This window comes from Staurois parvus, unplaced genomic scaffold (genome assembly GCF_062004578.1).
Source record: "Staurois parvus isolate SC_StPar_1 unplaced genomic scaffold, SC_StPar_1.0 ptg000019l, whole genome shotgun sequence".
In the NCBI taxonomy this organism is placed as follows: Eukaryota; Metazoa; Chordata; class Amphibia; order Anura; family Ranidae; genus Staurois; species Staurois parvus.
The window spans coordinates 8,215,502-8,234,945 of NW_028317815.1; the positions used below are offsets into that span (position 1 = coordinate 8,215,502).

General features: G+C 43.5%; 1 protein-coding gene across 1 annotated transcript in view; it reads right to left on the reverse strand.

Moving 5' to 3' along the window:
• Nucleotides 1-4,297, reverse strand: part of TAFA5 (TAFA chemokine like family member 5) — a 637,333-nt gene extending 633,036 nt beyond the window's left edge. Inside the window, exon 1 of the mRNA XM_089684771.1 lies at nt 3,062-4,297. Coding sequence (XP_089540897.1) covers nt 3,062-3,152 — 91 coding nt within the window. The 5' untranslated portion in view covers nt 3,153-4,297. The remainder of the gene's footprint in view (nt 1-3,061) is intronic.
• Between the last annotated feature and the right edge of the window lie 15,147 nt (nt 4,298-19,444).

Consider the following 19,444-nt stretch of genomic DNA (forward strand, 5'->3'; position numbering starts at 1 on the left):
AAAAACAGATGCAATCCAGACTAAAATGGTGTCTGATCAATGAAGAAAACTCTCCTTGAGAACTTTGCATATTGTCATTTTTCAAGGAGCAGTTTCAGCACCACTAAGGCCATCCCCCACACAAGCTCTCCTAAAAATGGAATGGAAAACACAAGTGCAAGGGGGACCTTTTCTTTGACAATGTATTGTTGGTGAACTGAAGGCAGGAGAAGACTACACAAGAGCAGCCAGTCTCCGGAAAGAGGTTGCAGTGATCAGTCCATGGCAGTGAAAGTAGCCTATGTTAAGTGCAGCGTGGGAACGCTGTCTAATGGTGAAGCAGCAGAACAGCCCAACAAGGCTCTGTATGCAGCCTCCTCAGCTCATCATCATATTCTCTTCCCAGACACTTAACTAGCCACCAGCACATTAACTGACACATTTTCATAGACGTCACTCTCCTCCAACGGAAAAAAGCAAATAGTAAATATTTTATTTCAATTTAGCAATAACACACAGTGATCTCTTCTACACACATAAGACTCAATTTACACCCCACAAATAACACACCATGTAAAAAAAGTGACAGGTATTGTCAGCTGGGTCCAATGAGATTTCAAAACTGGCCACATGGCTAAAATAATGAACCTTTTCCTAGTGCTAAAGCTTTGTGAATTGAGCCTATAGTGACAGAAAATCACGTTCACAGGACAATAAAGCCATGAGCAATTTCCTCTGATGTTTGTTCAGAACATACCAGAATATCCGGACTTACATCAATATGCCCTGCTAATAAATACTGCTATAGCAACAGATGTGAGCTTTGTCATTCCTCAGTAGCAGCAGTCTTTACAGAAAAACTGCCATGCACCACAAGTAGCAAGCCAATGAAATAAACCACTACATGGATCTTGTATTTTCCTCTTGTAAAACACTGGATTATATGCTCATATGTGCAGTATAACCCAAGGCAACCATGGCCCCATCAGGTATGGGTCTGAATGCTCCAAACTGATGAGGTGAAGTCTAACCAGTTGCTATGGGTTATAGCATCTGTTCTTAGCCTGCTTTAAATTGATGAGAGGTGAATGCTAATTGGTTGCTATGGGTTACAGCATATGATGTTCTTAGTCTGCTATAAAAGGATAAAAAGTGAAATCTGATTGGTTGCTATGGGCTACAGCATCTGCTGTTCTTAACCTGATCTAAACTAATTTGAGGTGAAATCTGATTGGTTGCTATGGGCTACAGCATCTGCTGTTCTTAGCCTGCTATAAACTGATGGGAGGTCCAATCTGATTGGTTGCTATGGGCTACAGCATCTGCTGTTCTTAGCCTGCTATAAACTGATTGGAGGTTCAATCTGATTGGTTGCTATGGGCTACAGCATCTGCTGTTCTTAGCCTGCTATAAACTGATAGGAGGTCCAATCTGATTGGTTGCTATGGGCTACAGCATCTGCTGTTCTTAGTCTGCTCTGAACTGATGAGAGGTGAAATCTAATCAGTGAATTTGGGTTACAACATCTTCTCTTCTTAGCCTGCTATAAACTGATTAAAGGTGAAGGTGATAGGTTGCTATGAGTTACGGCATCTGCTGTTCTTAGCCTGATATAAACTGATGAGAGTTGAAAGCTGGTTGGTTTCCATGGGTTACAGCATCTGTTCGTATCCTGCTATAAACCTATGAAAAGTGAAAGCTGGTTGGTTGCCATGGGTTTCAGCATCTGCTGTTCTTAGCCAGATATAAACGGGGGAAAGCTGGTTGCTATGGGTTAAAGCATCTGCTGTTCTTTGCCTGATATAAACTGATGAAAGGTAAAAGCTGATTGGTTGCTATGGGTTACAGCATCTACTGTTCTTAGCCTGATATAAACTGATGAAAGTTGATTGGTTGCTATGGGTTACAGCATCTGCTGTTCTTAGACTGTGTTATATGGATGAAAGGTGTAATATAAATGGTTGCTATGGGTTACTGCATCTTACAGTTCATAACCTGCTCTAAACTGATGAAAATGGGAATCTAATTGGTTGCTCTGGGTTACCACATCTCACTGCTTATAGCATTATCATGACTATAGGAAGTAAAAATATAATTAGCAAACTGGAAGAAAAATCAATCACAGTGCCACACACGGGTTTTTGGATGCCTGGTCTCCATGGTACGCTTTGCATTAACAGAGGTGGGAGAGCCTCCATAACTTTGGAGCTGGCTTATGATGTAGAGCTGCTTTGAAAATGCTGGAACCTATAATAACGATCACTAGGCAGCAACTGAACGTGAACATTTTCCACTGAGAGCCCAGAAAATAAACGCCACGCTCAATGCAGGTTATGTTTCAAGCCGCAGATTAGACTCTATGTACATAAAGAGGAGATCATTTAACTCCATTAACCTTTAGCACTGTGCATTTCCAGCGGGATGACTTCAGAGAAAAAAAAGAAAAAAATCCACCACCCCAAAATTCCTTTGGGCGAGTTGCTGGGGCTGTGTAGAAGGAAGGTGGGCCTGGAGCCGAGCTCCCCTACCAGCGCTCCTCTGCCCTTTCCATAGAACTTTAGTGCCATCTATTGAAAACTTGCTGAATCAAAAAAAAAAAAAAAAGGGGGGGGGGGATCAGGGCACCTATTGATCTGGATTCCAAACAAGCCAACGACTCCAAAGCCTGGGTCTTCAAGTCGTCCTCTCCGACAGGCCATGTTTTTGGGGAATCATAAATACATTGAGGAGGTATAAAATCTGAGGGCATGCCAACCAATCTGCTGCCAGCTTTCATTTTGAAAGCTTCACTGGGCAAGCTGAAGTTGGCAGCTGATTGGCTCCTGTTTTAGTTTCATCAGATTTAAAGCACCTGGGCAAGGTGATCCTGCAAACATGACCTGTTGGAGGGGGGGGGGGCAGTTGAGGTTGGAGGATTAAGCCCCCCTGTTGCTAAGCTCACCTGCAGATCCAGAGTGGCTGTGTCTAGTGCTGAGCACCGCATTACTCCACCGCAGCCCACACACACACAGAGGCATGACACACACACACACATAGGCATGACACACACACACAGGCATGACACACACGTACACACATTTACCTTCTTTTAGGAAGTGCGAGTGGATGAGGAATAGAAGAAAACAGCAGATGGCCGCTCCTGCTAGTGCCCATAAAGCCTTCAGGAGCTGCATGTCGCTTCCCAAGTCAGCGAATAGGCAGAAAGTAAAGCGAGTGACCGTTCCCCGGCGGCAGCGGCACACATGAAGGAAGGGGCTCCCCTCCCGCCCTTAGCACAGCAGCCTGGCTCGGGGCTCACACAGCGGCATTGTCAGGCGGCCCCCCGGCGCTCCATGAATCAGCTTTCTGTTCCTCGGAGTTGCGCAATAGAGAGCAGCCATCAATTAGAGCCCGGCGCCCATGGCCGCTCCTCGGGGGTCGGCTGCTCGGACTCCTCTTCTTTACGTGTTGCTCTGCACCATGGTGAGTGAATGAGGAGTGAGTGAGGACAGGCTCCGCTCCTCCGCCCTCACGCCGCCGCCGCCGCCGCTCCTTCTCTTATGTTCCCCGGCTCATTCCGATGCAATGCTCCAGCAGTGAGGGAAGGGCTGAGCTCCGTTCAGTGCTGCAGCTGCAGCTTTGCAGGCTCCCTGTCTGGTGCTGATTGCGGGGGCTGCGCTGCCTCCTTTTTTTTCCCCCCTCCTGCTCCTTTTTTTTTTCTGGGAGGAAATCTGACCTCCCTCGCTGCGTTTGCTGGATGGTAATAGAGGTGTACGTCTGTCAGTCCGGAGCCCGGCGCAACTTTCTCCGTGACGTCACGGTGCGCCCCCCCCTCTCCTCCTCTCTTCAGACCGATGTGTGACCCCCCTCACAGCAGGCTCCACTTTCTCCACACAAGGAGCGTCACGTGAAACTGGTGCTGAGGCGGGTGTTGCCCGTGGCAACCACGCGACGGTCCAATCATGCTCTTCCTAGCAGATGAATGGGGTGGATATGGCTTGGTGAGGCAGGCCTGGGAAATGCACAGCTCGCCGTCTCGTCGGCTCGGTCATTCATACACACGCTGCTCCGTCCGGTTGTCTTGGACACGTTGAAGTGAAGGGTGTCACTAAAGACTGAGGGGAAGTTTGTCGGTGACGGCGCTGCTTCCTCAGCTCCTGCCAGCCCTGCTGACTGCTGTCTTCCTCACACACAGCTGAGGACAGACGTCTCCTGGAATGATGGGGCTTCCCCAACAACACCTACATCCGTCCCTACAACCAAGGCACCTGCTCCAGAGGTCACTGCTAATACTATCCAGTCTGACTGTCCAATCTCCATGATGGTGGCTGCACATCACACACATGATCCATTCCTTTCCCAGACAATCTCCTCCGAGAGGAATAATCCATCCTTAGCTGATCGTTAGGCCACACATGGGGGAGTAGATCTCAATCAATAGTTAAGAGATGATCAGACCTTCACCCCAAAATAGCTTTGTTTTGTCCTGTCTCCTCCCCCTCCTTCCTTCACATTTGGATATTACATTTATTATTATTATTTAAAGTGGAACTCAGTCTCCTGTAAACACATAATAAAAACAGCTGCAAAAACTGTAGCTGATGACTTTTAAAAAACAGCCACTCGCCTGTCGCACGATCCAGCTGTGTGCTCACCCCAGGTGGGTTCAACGGCCATCCCCTGTCCCCAATGGCGGCATCTTAACTGTGGGCACCTGGCTGTGACAGCTAGCGGCTTCAAAGAAGGGTGCCCACTGCAGGTGTGAATGGTCCTGCAGGCTGACAGGTATCCCAGAAGACTGCGGGGGGAGGAGAACTTCCACTTCTGATCACCTAGGCCAGGGGTGTCAAACTGGCAGCCTTCCAGCTGTTGCAAAAGTCCCATCATGCCTCTGCCTTGGGAGTCATGCTTGTAACTGTCAAACTTGCAATGCCTAATGGGACTTGTAGTTTGGCAACAGCTGGAGAGCCGCCAGTTTGACAACCATGACCTAGGCAGTTGGAGTGGAATCGGGGTGGGGGGGAGGAGAACTTCCACTTCTGATCACCTAGGCAGTCGGATTGGAATCGGGGTGGGGGGGAGGAGAACTTCCACTTCTGATCACCTAGGCAGTCGGATTGGAGTCGGGGGGGAGGAGAACTTCCACTTCTGATCACCTAGGCAGTCGGAGTGGAATCGGGGTGGGGGGGAGGAGAACTTCCACTTCTGATCACCTAGGCAGTCGGATTGGAATCGGGGGGGGAGGAGAACTTCCACTTCTGATCACCTAGGCAGTCGGAGTGGAATCGGGGTGGGGGGGAGGAGAACTTCCACTTCTGATCACCTAGGCAGTCGGATTGGAATCGGGGGGGAGGAGAACTTCCACTTCTGATCACCTAGGGAGTTGGAGTGGAAACGGGGTGGGGGGGAAGGAGAACTTCCACTTCTTATCACCTAGGCAGTCAGAGTGGAATCGGGGTGGGGGGGAGGAGAACTTCCACTTCTGATCATCTAGGCAGTCGGATTGGAATCGGGGGGAAGGAGAACTTCCACTTCTGATTTGTAGTCGGAGTGGAATCGGGATGGGGGGAGGAGAGCTTCCATTTCTGATCACCTAGGCAGTCGGATTGGAATCAGGGGGGAGGAGAACTTCCACTTCTGATCACCTAAGCAGTCGGAGTGGAATCAGGAACCTGTCAAACTCAGGTACTCACTCACCCCTTTGCTCCCCAAAAGTGGCAATGCTTAATGGGGAGCTGGGGACGAGTCCTTAAAGTGGAACTTCCCCTTTTGGGTACCTACTTTGTGCAATGGTTTTACACAGAGTAGCCCCGATCCGCCTCTTCTCTGATCCCCTGCCAGAGATTCTGGTCCCTCCTCCTTGCTGAGTGCTCTCAGAGCAAGCTGCTTGCTCTGGGGGCACTCATGCTTGCTCGCTCCCGAGCTGCCTCTGTGTGTCTAGGGAACACATGGAGTGTGCCCATTGGTGTGCTGCAGGGCTTTGGGTCCTGTATGTGTGCACACAGGTTTCCCGAACGTCTGCATGCATGGCAAAGATGGCTGTGTTTGCACATACATGGGAAGTCTCCTGCACATGTGTAGATATGTCAAAGAGATCTGCTAGGACACGAAGGCCAGGCAGAACCCTTCGGCACATCTGTGCATGTGTCATAATAATGAAAATGGTAGTGACCGGGGTAGGGCCAAACAAATAGCAGACTGAAGTTGTTCTGTAAGTTATCAATGGCATTTCTGTTTCCCATATGAGATACAGTCATATCCATGATCAATGTGTCTCAGTGCTGATCACTCATCAATCAATCAACACTCATATGGTCAACCTAAGGTCTACCATTAAGTATGTAGTACATGGTCCTACCTGATTGGATAGTGATGCAATTACTTGTTAATGGTTTGTCCTCATGTTACATCCTTTTGGTCAATCTAATGTAAATAGATTGTTAAGTGTTCAGCCAGCTTAAAGCTTACATTTAGTTAAGTATATATATATATATTATTTTTTTTTTTTTCTAAATCAGCACCAGGGACAGCGCTTCCATTCAATGAAAAGTGCCCTGTGTGCTTTCAGCTGCTGTCTTAGGTTAAAATCTTCATTGACTCTACAGCTGTAATATTTTGGTGCTCTGGGGGTTAATACAAGCAACTGGACCTGTCACAGGCACTTCTCAAAAGTGTTGATTATGCCCACCTGATCTGCCCCCTTCTCCAGTCATAGAAGCAATCTATGAATAAAGGAGGCCAACCTTTCATTCATCCTTCCATTCTACATTCATAGATTGTGTTTCATTCATGCAAGTGATGGTAGGGCTTCTGTGAATGGATCATGGAGGGAGCAGAAAGGGTGAGCATATGACAAGTCTAGCCACTCATATTAACCCCTGCAGCGCAGTAAGATTAAAGGATTCTGTCAGTAGGGTTACAGATTTTAATAGACACGTAGAAACTAGGCTTAAGCGTTACTTGGGCATATGCAATAAGGCTAGTTTCACACTGACAATTATACATTTTTCAGCACATTGTTGTAGTGTGTTTTGGTGCATTTTGGATGCACATTTTCATACTGCATGCTTTTTTGGTTGGAAGAGGAGACTGTTAAGCACAAAACCTTCAGTGTCAATTCACACCAGTCACTGCATTACAACACAGGGGCTGGTGCGCGTTGCAGTGGAGGCAGTGTTGATGTACTGATCCCAGTGCATCGCAATATTCACTTTTTATTCTAAACAAACATTAACCTCTTCCATACCGGGCACTTTTACCCCCTTCCTGCCCAGACCAGTTTTCAGGTTTCAGCGCTCTCACACTTTGAATGACAATTGCGTGGTCATACAACACTGTACCCAAACTAAAATTGTATCATTTTCTTCACACAACTAGAGCTTTCTTTTGGTGGTATTTAATCACCACTGGGGTTTTTATTTTTTGCTAAATTAACAAAAAAAGACCGAAAATTTTGAACAAAAACATGTTTTTCTTTGTTTCTGTTATAAAAGTTTGCAAATAAATAATTGTTCTTCATAAATTTAGGCCAAGATGTATTCTGCTACATGTCTTTGGTGAAAATAACCCAAATTAGGATGTATTTTTTAGTTTGTAGGAAAGTTATAGAGTTCACAAACTATGGGATATATCTGAATATTGATCAATCCTGAAGTACTGACAGCCAATCTAATTTCTTGAGCTCCAAGAATGTCAGAACAGTACAGATATCCCCCATATGACCCCTTTTTGCAAAGTAGACAGTCCAACGTACTTCGTAAGAGTTATGGTGAGTTTTTTTAAATTGTATTTTTTTTGTCATAATTTTTTGGAAAATGAAAAAATTAAATAAATCATTTTCACTATTTTACATACTGTCACCAGTGAAGTACAGCATCATCATATAACTGGCATGGCAGTGATCAGGGACACTGAGTGGTGACAGTATGAAAAAAAAAAATAATTTTTTTGTAATTTTTTAATTTTTTTTATTATTTTTAATTTTTTATTACAGTTTTTTCTTTTTTTAAGATTTTTTTTTCATCTTTCACTATGACCAAAGTAGTACAATGTTACCACAGTAGCATTGTACTACTTTGGGGAAGTGATCAGTACTTTTGGTTTTTTTTTTTACACAATTTGCTTATAGCAAAGAATTACTTTGCTATAAGCAAGCATTTACCTGAATGACATTGATTCATTCAGGGTTTTTATTTTTGTGCTTAACTGTGATTTGGCCACGGCTAATCACATGGCACAGCTGGGCTGTGATTGGTCCAGCTTGTGCATGCAACTGCTGTGACCATTCACAGCTAGACACACTAGTATACAATGGATGGCATGAATGAAGCCATCCATTGTATACAACTGACATGTGACCTGCTGTGATTGGTCACAGCAGGTCATATGGTACCGGCAACGGGGCCAGTACTCAGATCTGTCATCGGCCGTGTCTGAGGTACACGGCCGGTGACAGATCGCGCCGCTGCGTGGCTCTGCAGGCGCACAAACTGCACATGCTAGAAAGGACGCCATATGGCGTCCACCCGGAAAGGTGAGTGTTTTTGCCGGCCACCATTCAGCCATAGGCCGGGCGGGAAGAGGTTATTGAAGTGTCACACAGTGAAGTTCTATTGACCGGAGTGCGGTGACTGCACTGCACTGGAAACAAAGTACTGTACTCTACTTTTTTTCAGTGCACACCATCCACACACCAGCAGAAAAATTTTTGCCTTGTCTCTTGGTTGGACTGCTCTGAAATAGCCACCCAACACAGTCCCACCACATCTGTGTGAATCTACACCCAGTGTTTTTAGCTTAACACACTGACCACAATATACATTCTCTCAGTAAACTATTTGATACAACTATTCACCTAGCACTTTCAAGGTTGCTGGCTCCTGCTCTCTCAATTCTGCTTCCTTGAACTTCCAGTCTTCACAGAAAAGTGTTGACAGTCAAGTTGGTGCTTGGAACAGCTTGGAGAAGAGAGGGGAATGAGGAGGGAGGAGCAGGGAAATGCATAGCCATCTTAGGCCATGGATCTACAGTATGTGTTTCTGTTGATGCACACAGTGTTGGGAGACACAGCTTGAGTCTCTGCATGCAATCGGCTACATAGGATACTACAAAAGAAATGAGCCACCCAGAAACAGGAAACTTTGAGTACCAGTCTAAACTGGAACATAGTTACAAATTAAAAAATAAAGAAACTGCATATAGTACTTTTCCCCACCTTTCTACGTGACCTAAAACACTAGACCCTCTCCTCTTGGCACACAGGAGATGGCTGCTTTGCAGCACAGTTAGCACAGTTAGCACAGTTAGCAGTTAAGAGTACCTAAGAAGATGGTGCAAAGTATTATGTGTACTTTGTTCCATCTGGCACTAAATCATATAAAAAAGTGATAAATCTTGAAGCTACTATGCTATGGGCTACTTGACCTGCTACTTTTTTTTCCATTAGAGTGAGCTTGTAGTAAAGGGGCGGAGGCTGTACACCTAGGTCTAAAACAAACTGCTAGGGAATAGATTTGTTTTGAATGAGGAGACTTTGTATGCCTCTTCTACACCCAAAATTTCCTAGCATTTTTTGTGTATTCACTGCCACAGCTCATGTACACTGCAATACATGCTCTCAGTCCACTCTTTGTATCACACACCTGAAAGAATGGATAACAATGGCACACAGAGCTATTCAATAGACTGAAAATGTAACTCACCTTTCACTTGGTCAGTGAGAGGACCATAGTATAGTTTTGTTTTTCCTTTTCTTTTTGTGGTGACTGGTTAATTTTAAAGCTGAATTCCAAGTATTGCACAAAACACGCCCTGTCAGGAATGGACTTGCCAATAGTGGTGGGACTCACCTGCCTTGTGGGCTGCAGTACCAGGACTGGCCAGCGGGTGCTCTCAACAACCAGAGGTTCGCTTCGGCAATTAGCCATCACCTGGGGCTGATTGCAGGTGTATTTAAGGGATGGCCAGATCTGCAGTCTGTGCCTTGGTGTGTGTTTTTCCATGGGCCCCTGTATCTTGTAACCTGTGTTCCTGTTCCTGTTTCTGCCTCTGCCTGACTTGTTGCCGACCCTGCCTGATCCTGACCTCTGCTGACTTCTCCTGTTTTGATCCCTGGCTTGTGACCCTGACCATTCTCTCCACCTGCTCCTCTTGTACCTACCTGCCCGATAGTTATCGACCCGGCTTGCCTGACTACGTTGTGCTCTATATGTGTATGTACCTGTGTATCTGTATCAGTTTAGGTTTGGGTTTGTTTCACCTTGTTGTATGTATTTGTGTTAGCTTAGGGTTTGGTGCACTGCGTTTATGTTTGTATTGTTAGTCTTTAATAAATTGTCTTATTTATACCATATCTGAAGCTTGCATTTCCCTGTGTCAGTCCACACACTTCTGGTCACACCCGCATCCCTGACACGCCCCTGTTATGACCCCCATCCCCTGCATTGGACCAGTTAAATGCTTGTTAAGTCTAGGGATAGCGGGATAATGTGCAGTACTTACCTTATTCCTTGATCTGGTACCCTCCTCTTCTCTATGACTCTCTGTGTTGGAGGTTGGCCACCTTGTGTAATCCTGGGGCTATTGGTCCTGCATTGTGCTTGTTGAAGTCAGCATGTGAATGCTGGCCAGAGTACCTTAGAGAAGAGGCTTCAGTCAACCAGAGGCACAGATGGAGGGAGACTGATGGAACAAGGAATAAGGTAACCTATGCTTAACCTCCCTGGCGGTATTCCTGAGTGTAGCTCGGGGTAACATTTCAGTGCCACAAACGGTAACCCCGAGCTACACTCGGGAATACCATGCGGTACTGCTCCGGAATTTGTTCTTCACTTACCTTACCCTGCGCTCCCACGATGTGTCCCCTGCAGCGTCCCCGGCCATCTCCTCCAGCCGATGCCGGCATCCGGCTTCTGTGTCCTGTCCCTGTGACGTCGGGACGTACGGGCGCCGCTGGCGGCGGGAAATTTAAAAATTTAAAAAAATGTCTTTTTTTTTTTTTACATAGTAAAACATTGCTGTCTCAACCAATTTCACATACATCTTGTCCCTAATGCTTTGTCCTGCGCCCTGCCTGCATTTTGTCTGTTCTTTCTGCCTGGAAACTGAGAAATGTCCATGGCGTCCAAAAAGTGTCCCTTTAGGTCAAAAGCGGTTTAGATCAGCTAGAGAACAACGATAGTAAATTAGAACCACTTGCAGAATTGAGTGATAATGATTCGTGGGGAAATTCGTCATCAGACACTGAAAACAATTTTGCGACTTTGCTCAGCAATGTGCTAACTTGGCGCTATATTTCAAATTTCAGTGTTTTTGGTTTGATTATATTATTGAATTAAATGTATTATTATTATATTATTTTTTATGATTATTTATTAAATTATAATTTATGATTACGTGTTTCAAATTTTATCATACCCGGGATGTTTACTAGACTCTTGTTCGGATAGATTTCAGTGAGTTATTCCTAAAAATTACAGGCCTACAATAAAAAAAACGACATATTTCCATGCAAAAAAATGGTACCGCTTTCAGCACCAAAAATCGGAAAGAATCATACCGCCAAGGAGGTTAACAAGCATTTCATTCTTGCATGGGGGGGGGGGCACACTGCAAGGGTTTTTTTTTTTGTGTAATTCACAAAGTTCAGCTTTGAATGAATACTCAATTTTCATGATGAACATTAGTAAATAAAGTCAGCCTTGGTTCGCTTTAAATGCCCAAATAAGTGGAAAGGAAGGTTAGGGAAAAAACTGTAATTTTACTAACATGAATACTTGACTGAAGTAAACACATCTTTACCTTATTTACTAAGCTCAGTAAACATTCTTTGCAAAGTAATCTATATATTCCTTTAGTTAAATCAACCCCAGTGATTCATTTTACTGCCATAGATAAGTGACAAAGGGGGCGATTCACTGAAGATTACTGCATTGCAATATGAAGGCCACGTGACATATTTTTTACAAAAATTGCATGACATAATAAAAGTGTCAATTAATCAAAGTAAAATATTGAATGTGATGTAAATACTGCACATTTGTTATATAGTGAGATAAATATCACAACAAAACATGAGATTAATCATTGAAGTCAATTCACTAAAAACACATACATTCCTTATTTTGGTGTTTACTGGTGGTAGTTTAGAAATGTAAAAACAATCAGAAGAACTCTGCAGTCCAGGAAGTGAAATGTATACAATGTATCAGTGTGGAAATGTTCTCCTCTGAGCTCAGGAATTGTAATAAATTGTAACATTTTATCAGAGGGAGATTAGTTTGTGACTGGAGGGACACTCGAATGTTTTCATAGTTTCACAGTATTTCTGTGTGCCTTGAGATGCAATGTTAGCTTGCAGAAAAAAAAAAACAATGTGAAAAAACAACACCAAAAATAACAAAATGTACGTGCTAAATATTGTAAAACATATTCAATATACTTGATAAATAATGTGTTTTTTGTGAATTGACTACTTTTGAGATAAATATGCCATGAGTTATTTTAAAGTATATGTTCACCTTATGTAACATGTTATGAAAGGAGCGACCCCGCACTCACCCCCATCCCCTGTTTTGACAGCTAGCGGGAGATCTTCCCCCCACTAGATGTCACAATATTAAAAAATCATGGCCATGCGGGGCTCCGCCTGCCCGGCTGTGTCACTCATTCACAGAATTCTGCGAATGGGAAAACTACAAGTTCTGACAGCCTTTGTGGCTTGTAGTTCTCAATGAACTACCACAGTGCTGTTGAGCGCTGTGATAGTTAATTGATTCTTGCTGTCAGTGTGTATCTGCTTGCCCATACAAGGTACGAGCACACAGATGCAATGACAGGTCTGCAGGAGTCCTGCATGGCACCAGCAATCTGATGCTGGTGCAATGCTTTACAGGCTCCCAAAACATAAAATAGTAGATGCACATTTTATTATCTTCAAAAAAAGTGGACTTAATATTTTTTGTCAAAAGGCAAACCTTTAATTCAAAAATTCACACAGTATTTGTCTCTTAGTGAATTGACCCCAAAATGTAATTGCTAAAAACACTTTAGAAAAGTTCTCATTTTGTTATTAAGAATAAGAGATCACATTATAGATTTATTTGCTGTTAGTCTTCAAAGGATTTGGGTGCTCCATTCCATTGATAATAAATAATCCAATTTCAGTATATAATTTTCCCTTTCTTCAAACATCCACAAATATTTATAGCAGCATTATGTAGAAGAGCTTCTTTCATACACCTGACCATTGCATTAAGAAATCTAGTTTCTGTTATGGTTTAGTGGCACCTAAAGAAAATACTCTATGCAGCTTGCTAAAGCAAGTGAACATTTTAAATACAGAGCTGACGACTTCCTGGTTTATTGAGCCTTCAGGGGCACAATAAATTCATTTTGCAATTATAGGAACACGCTGTCACTTGTATTGTGCTGGTGTGAGACGTTCAGTTGGGAAAATGTAGAGCTCTAGCAGTTCCTCCACGCTTGGCTGACCTGGACGTGATGTGTACTGGATTGGAGGTATAACAGGGTGTAGCAATTCCCCTGCTGAACTGCTACTGACGGAGCTGTCCACTGAAGCTGGTGCTGTACTGATGAGCAACAATGAAAGGCCAGCCAGGCAGAATAACTGGATCTCTAACATTATCCTATAGCACCTGAATGGGAAGGACTGCTTGGAAAACTTATACAGAGTGCAATTGTTTTCTCTGTCAGCAAACACATTTTCAGGAAAGACTGGGTCATTGAGTATATATCTTGTATTATACATAATATGTTTAGTACAGTATTCATCTACAGCCAATTAGTTTTTATTGTTCCTGTCATTGATGAGAATGGAAACATGGATGGTTGCTGTAGGATACTACACTCTAGGCTAACATTAAATATGCCCCAAACATTGCTGTAATCTCATTAAAAAGATACACACATTTAGTTATAAACTGACCTGTTTTGGAGAATAGCATTTACAGGGCCATTCTGAAGCATGGCAAGCTAATTCAGCCGCTGGTTACTGTATATGACTTGGACATCCCATTTGTGAGATCTCCCTGTCACTGAACTTTTCATGTTCTTTTCCATTGTTGCATATTCCAGGACCTTCTATTGCATTCCCTTTAATTTAACATAAAATTAAAAATTTAGCAAGCTTACTGGGGCCCCTTCATAATGACCACAGCAGGTGTGCAGACCCAGGAAGTCAAATGTATATGTCACCAACACAGTCACTTACTGAAATACGAAATTGTCAAATGGTTTGTGTAGCATCTACCAAATCTTGAAATTTCAGTTTAGGGTGGTCTAACCCTTTAAATCTAATTTCCAGCAATAAAGAAAATTAAACAAACCTATCCCATCCCCTTTAACTGATACTCTACCAAACCACCTACCCACTGCTATTTACCTAAAGCTCAATTTGCTTACCTGAATCAGCATAATGCATCAGGTGTGAGTCTTCTTTGTTTTGAATGGCGGAGTGGGAGGTTCCTCTTTTGGGATGTGGTTGTTTTCTGGGACAGAAATGCATGGACAGCAGGTAAATCAGCGGCAGAAGTTCTGCACATTACACACTGTACAAATGTGTTTTTGCTGTTGCTTCTGTTTCCAATTGGAGAAAAATACCATCAGTTACTATCCTAACAAGAAGTGAGAGGAATCTCCCTAGTCCCCAGTAGGGACACAGACATAAACAAAAACTAGCAGAGGCTGGTATACTTCTGTGCTCTAATACTACGGTAAATATAGCATCTTGATTCAGTTTGAGCACTTTACTTACACCATATTGCCAAAAGTATTGGGATGCCTGCCTTTATACGCAGACTCACTTTAATGGCATCCCAGTCTTAGTCTGTAGGGTTCAATATTGAGTTGGCCACCCTTTGCAGCTATAATAGCTACAACTCTTCTGGGAAGGCTGTCCACAAGGTTTAGGAGTGTGTCTATTGGAATGTTTGACCATTCTTCCAGAAGTGCATTTGTGAGGTCAGACACTGATGTTGGACGAGAAGGCCTGGCTCACATTCTCTGCTCTAATTCATCCCAAAGGTGTTCTGTTGGGTTGAAGTCAGGATTCTGTGCAGGCCAGTCAAGTTCCTCCACCCCAAACTTGCTCATCCATGTCTTTATGGACCTTGCTTTATGCACTGGTGTGCAGTCATATTGGAACAGGAAGGGGCCATCCCCAAACTGTTCCCACAAAGTTGGGAGCATGAAATTGTCCAATATGTCTTAGCATGCTGATGCCTTAAGAGTTCCCTTCACTGAAACTATGGGGCCTAGCCCAACCCCTGATAACCATCCTCACACCACAATTCCCCCTCCACCAAACTTTATACTTGGCAAATGCAGTCAGGCAAGTACCTTTCTCCTGGCAATTGCCAAACACAGACATGTCAACGATTGCCAGACAGAGAAGCATGATTCATCACTCCAGAAAGTCCAGTGGTGGCATGCTTTACACCACTGTATCTGCCATTATGCATTGTACTTGGTGATGTAAGGTTTGTATGCAGCTGCTCGGCCATGGAAACCCATTCCATGAAGGTCTCTATGCACTGTTGTGCTAATCTGAAGGCCACATGAAGTTTGGAGGTTTTTAGCTATTGACTCTGCAGACAGTTGGTGACTTCTGTGCACTGTCATGTTATGTGGCCTACCACTACATGGCTGAGTTGCTGTTGTTCCCAGTTGCTTCCACTTTGTTATAATACCACTAACAGTTGACCATGAAATATTTATTAGCAAGGAAATTTTACAGATGGACTTATTGCACAGGTGGCAACCTATCACTGTGCCACGCCTGAATTCACTGAGCTACTGAGAGCAACTCATTCTTTACAAATGTTTGTAGAAGCAGTCTGCATGTCTAGATGCTTGATTTTATACAGCTGTGGCCATGGAGGTGATTGGAACACCTGAATCCAATGATTTGGAGGGGCATCCAAATACTTTTGGCAATATAGTGTATATATATATTGTACATTCATATCCATCCCTGCTCTAAAGGAGCTTACAATCTAAGGTCCCTAACGCACATTCATACATTAGCACTAATTAACCAACCAACATATCTTTGGAGTTTCGACGGAAACTCATGCAGGCGCAGAGAGAGCATGAAACTTCCAAACACGGGTTTCTGTAGTTGGGATTTGAACCAACAACCCTAGTGCTGCTAGGGAGAAATGCTAGCTACATAGCCACTGCACTGCCTTTAGTGATTCTAAAGGCTTGATTTTTTTCTTTAAAAAATAAACATGTCATACCTGCTCTTGCAATGATTTTTCACAGAACAGCTCCGATTCTCCTCTCCTTGGGTCCCCTGGTGCTTTTGGCCCCTCCATCTCACAGAGTTCCCCCAGAGTCAGCAGTCGGCACTGTGCGTCTATTAGATTCAGCCCCTCCCTCCACTCCCTCCTCACTGGCTGTGATTGACAGCAGCAGGAGTCAATGGTGTCTGCTGCTGTGTCTGAGCCAATAAGGAAGGAGAGAGCCAAGAGAGCTTCTGCTCTCGTGCACATTGCTGGATTGAGATTGGGCTCAGGTAAGGGGCTGGGAGGGAAACTGCACACTGAATGCACTGAATGTCTTTAGAACTACTTTAAGAGCTGATTCACACATATGCAGTGCAGATTTAAGCTCAGGTTTCACAGCTAATTTATACAGTAGCTGTTCACAGGTTCACTTCATGTTTACATCAGGTTCAGGACAGGATTAGCTCAGGATCTTATCCTGTTCACACATATGCGGTTTACGAACAGTTCCCATAGAAGTCAATAGCCTGTAATCTGCACCTATACCTGAACCCACTGCTCAGAAATCAGACAGGACTCTTTTTAAAACTGCACTGAATCTGCACTGGCGATGCACCAGACATATGTGAGCAGGCACCATAGGAAGCAATGATATTTCACATGTCATGCGGATTGGATATGGTTTAAACCACATCCAATCCACATATATGTGAATGGGCACTAAGACAGCTTTGCTTCAGTGGTGATTTTTCTAATCATACTGTAAATTGATTAGGAAATTTTTGTTCATAAACCAGCATGCCTCCTACATGTATTAGTATTTAGGTCTAGCCTAGTCTGGCAAAACTGGCATATATTTGAACATGAGTGGTCGATAGCTCTTTTGGGTTTCAAACATTTGTTAAATAGGATTCAAGTTTTCAACAATTTACCAGTTTTATGAATGGATACTGGTTTGAGTGGCATGTTCCTGTGCTCAACGCCTAGACATTGCAGATAATATAACCCGCAGTGAATTTTATATTACACTGTCACATTGAAACAGACATTGAAAAATGCAGAATCATTTACCTTGTATGGTTAGTGAACTTCATCATTTCTAAATGACAGGTTCTCTTAAAGTAAATCTGCAGCAATAGAATACGTAGGAAAAATATTTTTTGCTACTTACTCATATTGTACTGCAGAAGTCTCAAATACTGGGATGTACTAATAGGCAAATAGCAGACAGCTCCTGGGCTCTGAGCTGGCTAACCTCTGCCCTCATCTCCTGTACCTCACAATTGGCTGATCACTATGAGGGAGACATGGGGGGGAGGGCAAGATGTGGTGACCACGGTCCAAGCTGTTGATCAACACTCTCCAGCATCCAGAGCTCTTGGGGTACTTTACATAAAAACTGACCTGCACAGGGGCAGACTGACAATTCATGGGGCCCCCGGGCAATAGGGGATCATGGGGCCCCTGTGTCCTTGCCCAAACTCAAAATAGCCTATGAAAAAGGTACCAGGGGCATCTCATGGGGCCCCCTACTGACCCTGGGGCCCTCGGGCAGTGCCCGAGTTTCCAAATGGTCAGTCTGCCCCTGGACCTGCAGGAACCTGGAGAAGCCTCCTGTACAAAGAGTCAGTTTGCTATGTATCCTATAGCTACTGGTGTCCTTTAAAATGGAAATGAAGTTAAAAAGTGTTAGGAGTTAAAATGTATGTGGTAGAAAGAACTATGCATGTCTCTTCTGCCAATCAACTCCTCTCCCTTTATCTTAGCATTCTTTTTAATTAGCATGTGTGTTTGCATGTGAGTACGCTGCATGTGCAGGGCACTGTATATGTTCGTTCTACTCTTGACATCTGCAAGATGGCAAGTATGGAGCTGGGTGCAGAAATAATGAACAAGAATTAAATCATCACTGTCTGCTCAATGGCTGGATATTAAGTACAGAAAAAGCAATATAGAAGATGGGATTGGTGGTGACAGAGCAGTGATGTGGAGCACACACATACAAGCACTGGAGGAAGGCAAACTAAGATGAAATTTGCCATTATGCACATTATGGTAGGTATGTGGTCCCATCAGTCTCAGGTTCTGCTTTAAGTCAGGTACACAAATAAATGTTGACTTGTTTTTTTTCCTCTATGCCAGATTTCCACACTTAAAGTGGACCCATACTCAAAATGTGATGATTCTTATAGAGAATATTTATTAAGGGAGGTTGGGATGGGTTTGGTATGAGAAAGCAAAGCCTTTCTTTTTTGCAAAATGGTTACCTCCATATGGAGACAGTACATAACAAGGTCTGGACAATACGTAAGTCAGTCAGGAGGAAAATCAGCTGCAGGGATCCTGAAGGAATTACAGGTGACTTTGCTCTACCCTTTACTTTGTTTAGGCAAATCCTCCACAGTAAAGGTTCTCTTTAGTTGAAATGGGATATCAGCGTGTGCAAAACTTTTCCACCAACTAAATTTAGGACCGGTATAAAAATGTTATGATGTTGCTGTCCCATTTGGACAAGAGAAAAAAATTGTGTTAAAAGTTACCTAAGTAAATTTCTACAAACCTCAGTAATTCAATATAAACATATGGTTAAATAGCAGAAACATAACAGCAAGCCAAATGCAGTGGTATAGGCAGTTCAAGGTTATAGGCAGTTAAAGTGGATCTTTAAAAATAACAAATCAGCAAAGTCTACTCATTCAGTGAGGGCCCCCTCCCCATCTTAATTCACTGCAAAGAAATCAGAGAACAAAAAATCTTGCTGAAATCCCAGGGAATGCTGAGTAGCCAGGAGAAAGGTAAGTATATTAACTTTTTTTTTTAATCAGGTGTTGATCAGTAGGTTGAGATGGCAGAGGGAACCCACACTGAATAAGCAGGCCTTGTATGGAATGCAAAGTCCAGTATAAAGTTGCATGCATCTCTTGAGCCTAGTGTATGTTCCTTCCCACCTTCCAAGCCTTAGCATTGCTCAGAGAGGCTGCCTATGACATGCACAGGCCAAAAGTCTTACTTATAGTTCTGATGTTAGTAAGGTGTAGGTGTAACCTTGGTTTATCTACATTTTTTCATTGTGTATTCAGGTTTATGGAATGTTTACTTTAAGAGCTTGCATCAGATCTCTGCTTATTAATTCTAGCTGGCATGTAAACCAACATTAAATTCCTATTAAATGTGATTAACTGCGGCAGAGAAAAAGGGTCAGATCCTCAATGCAGATAGCATTTTTATTTCTTTTTTTG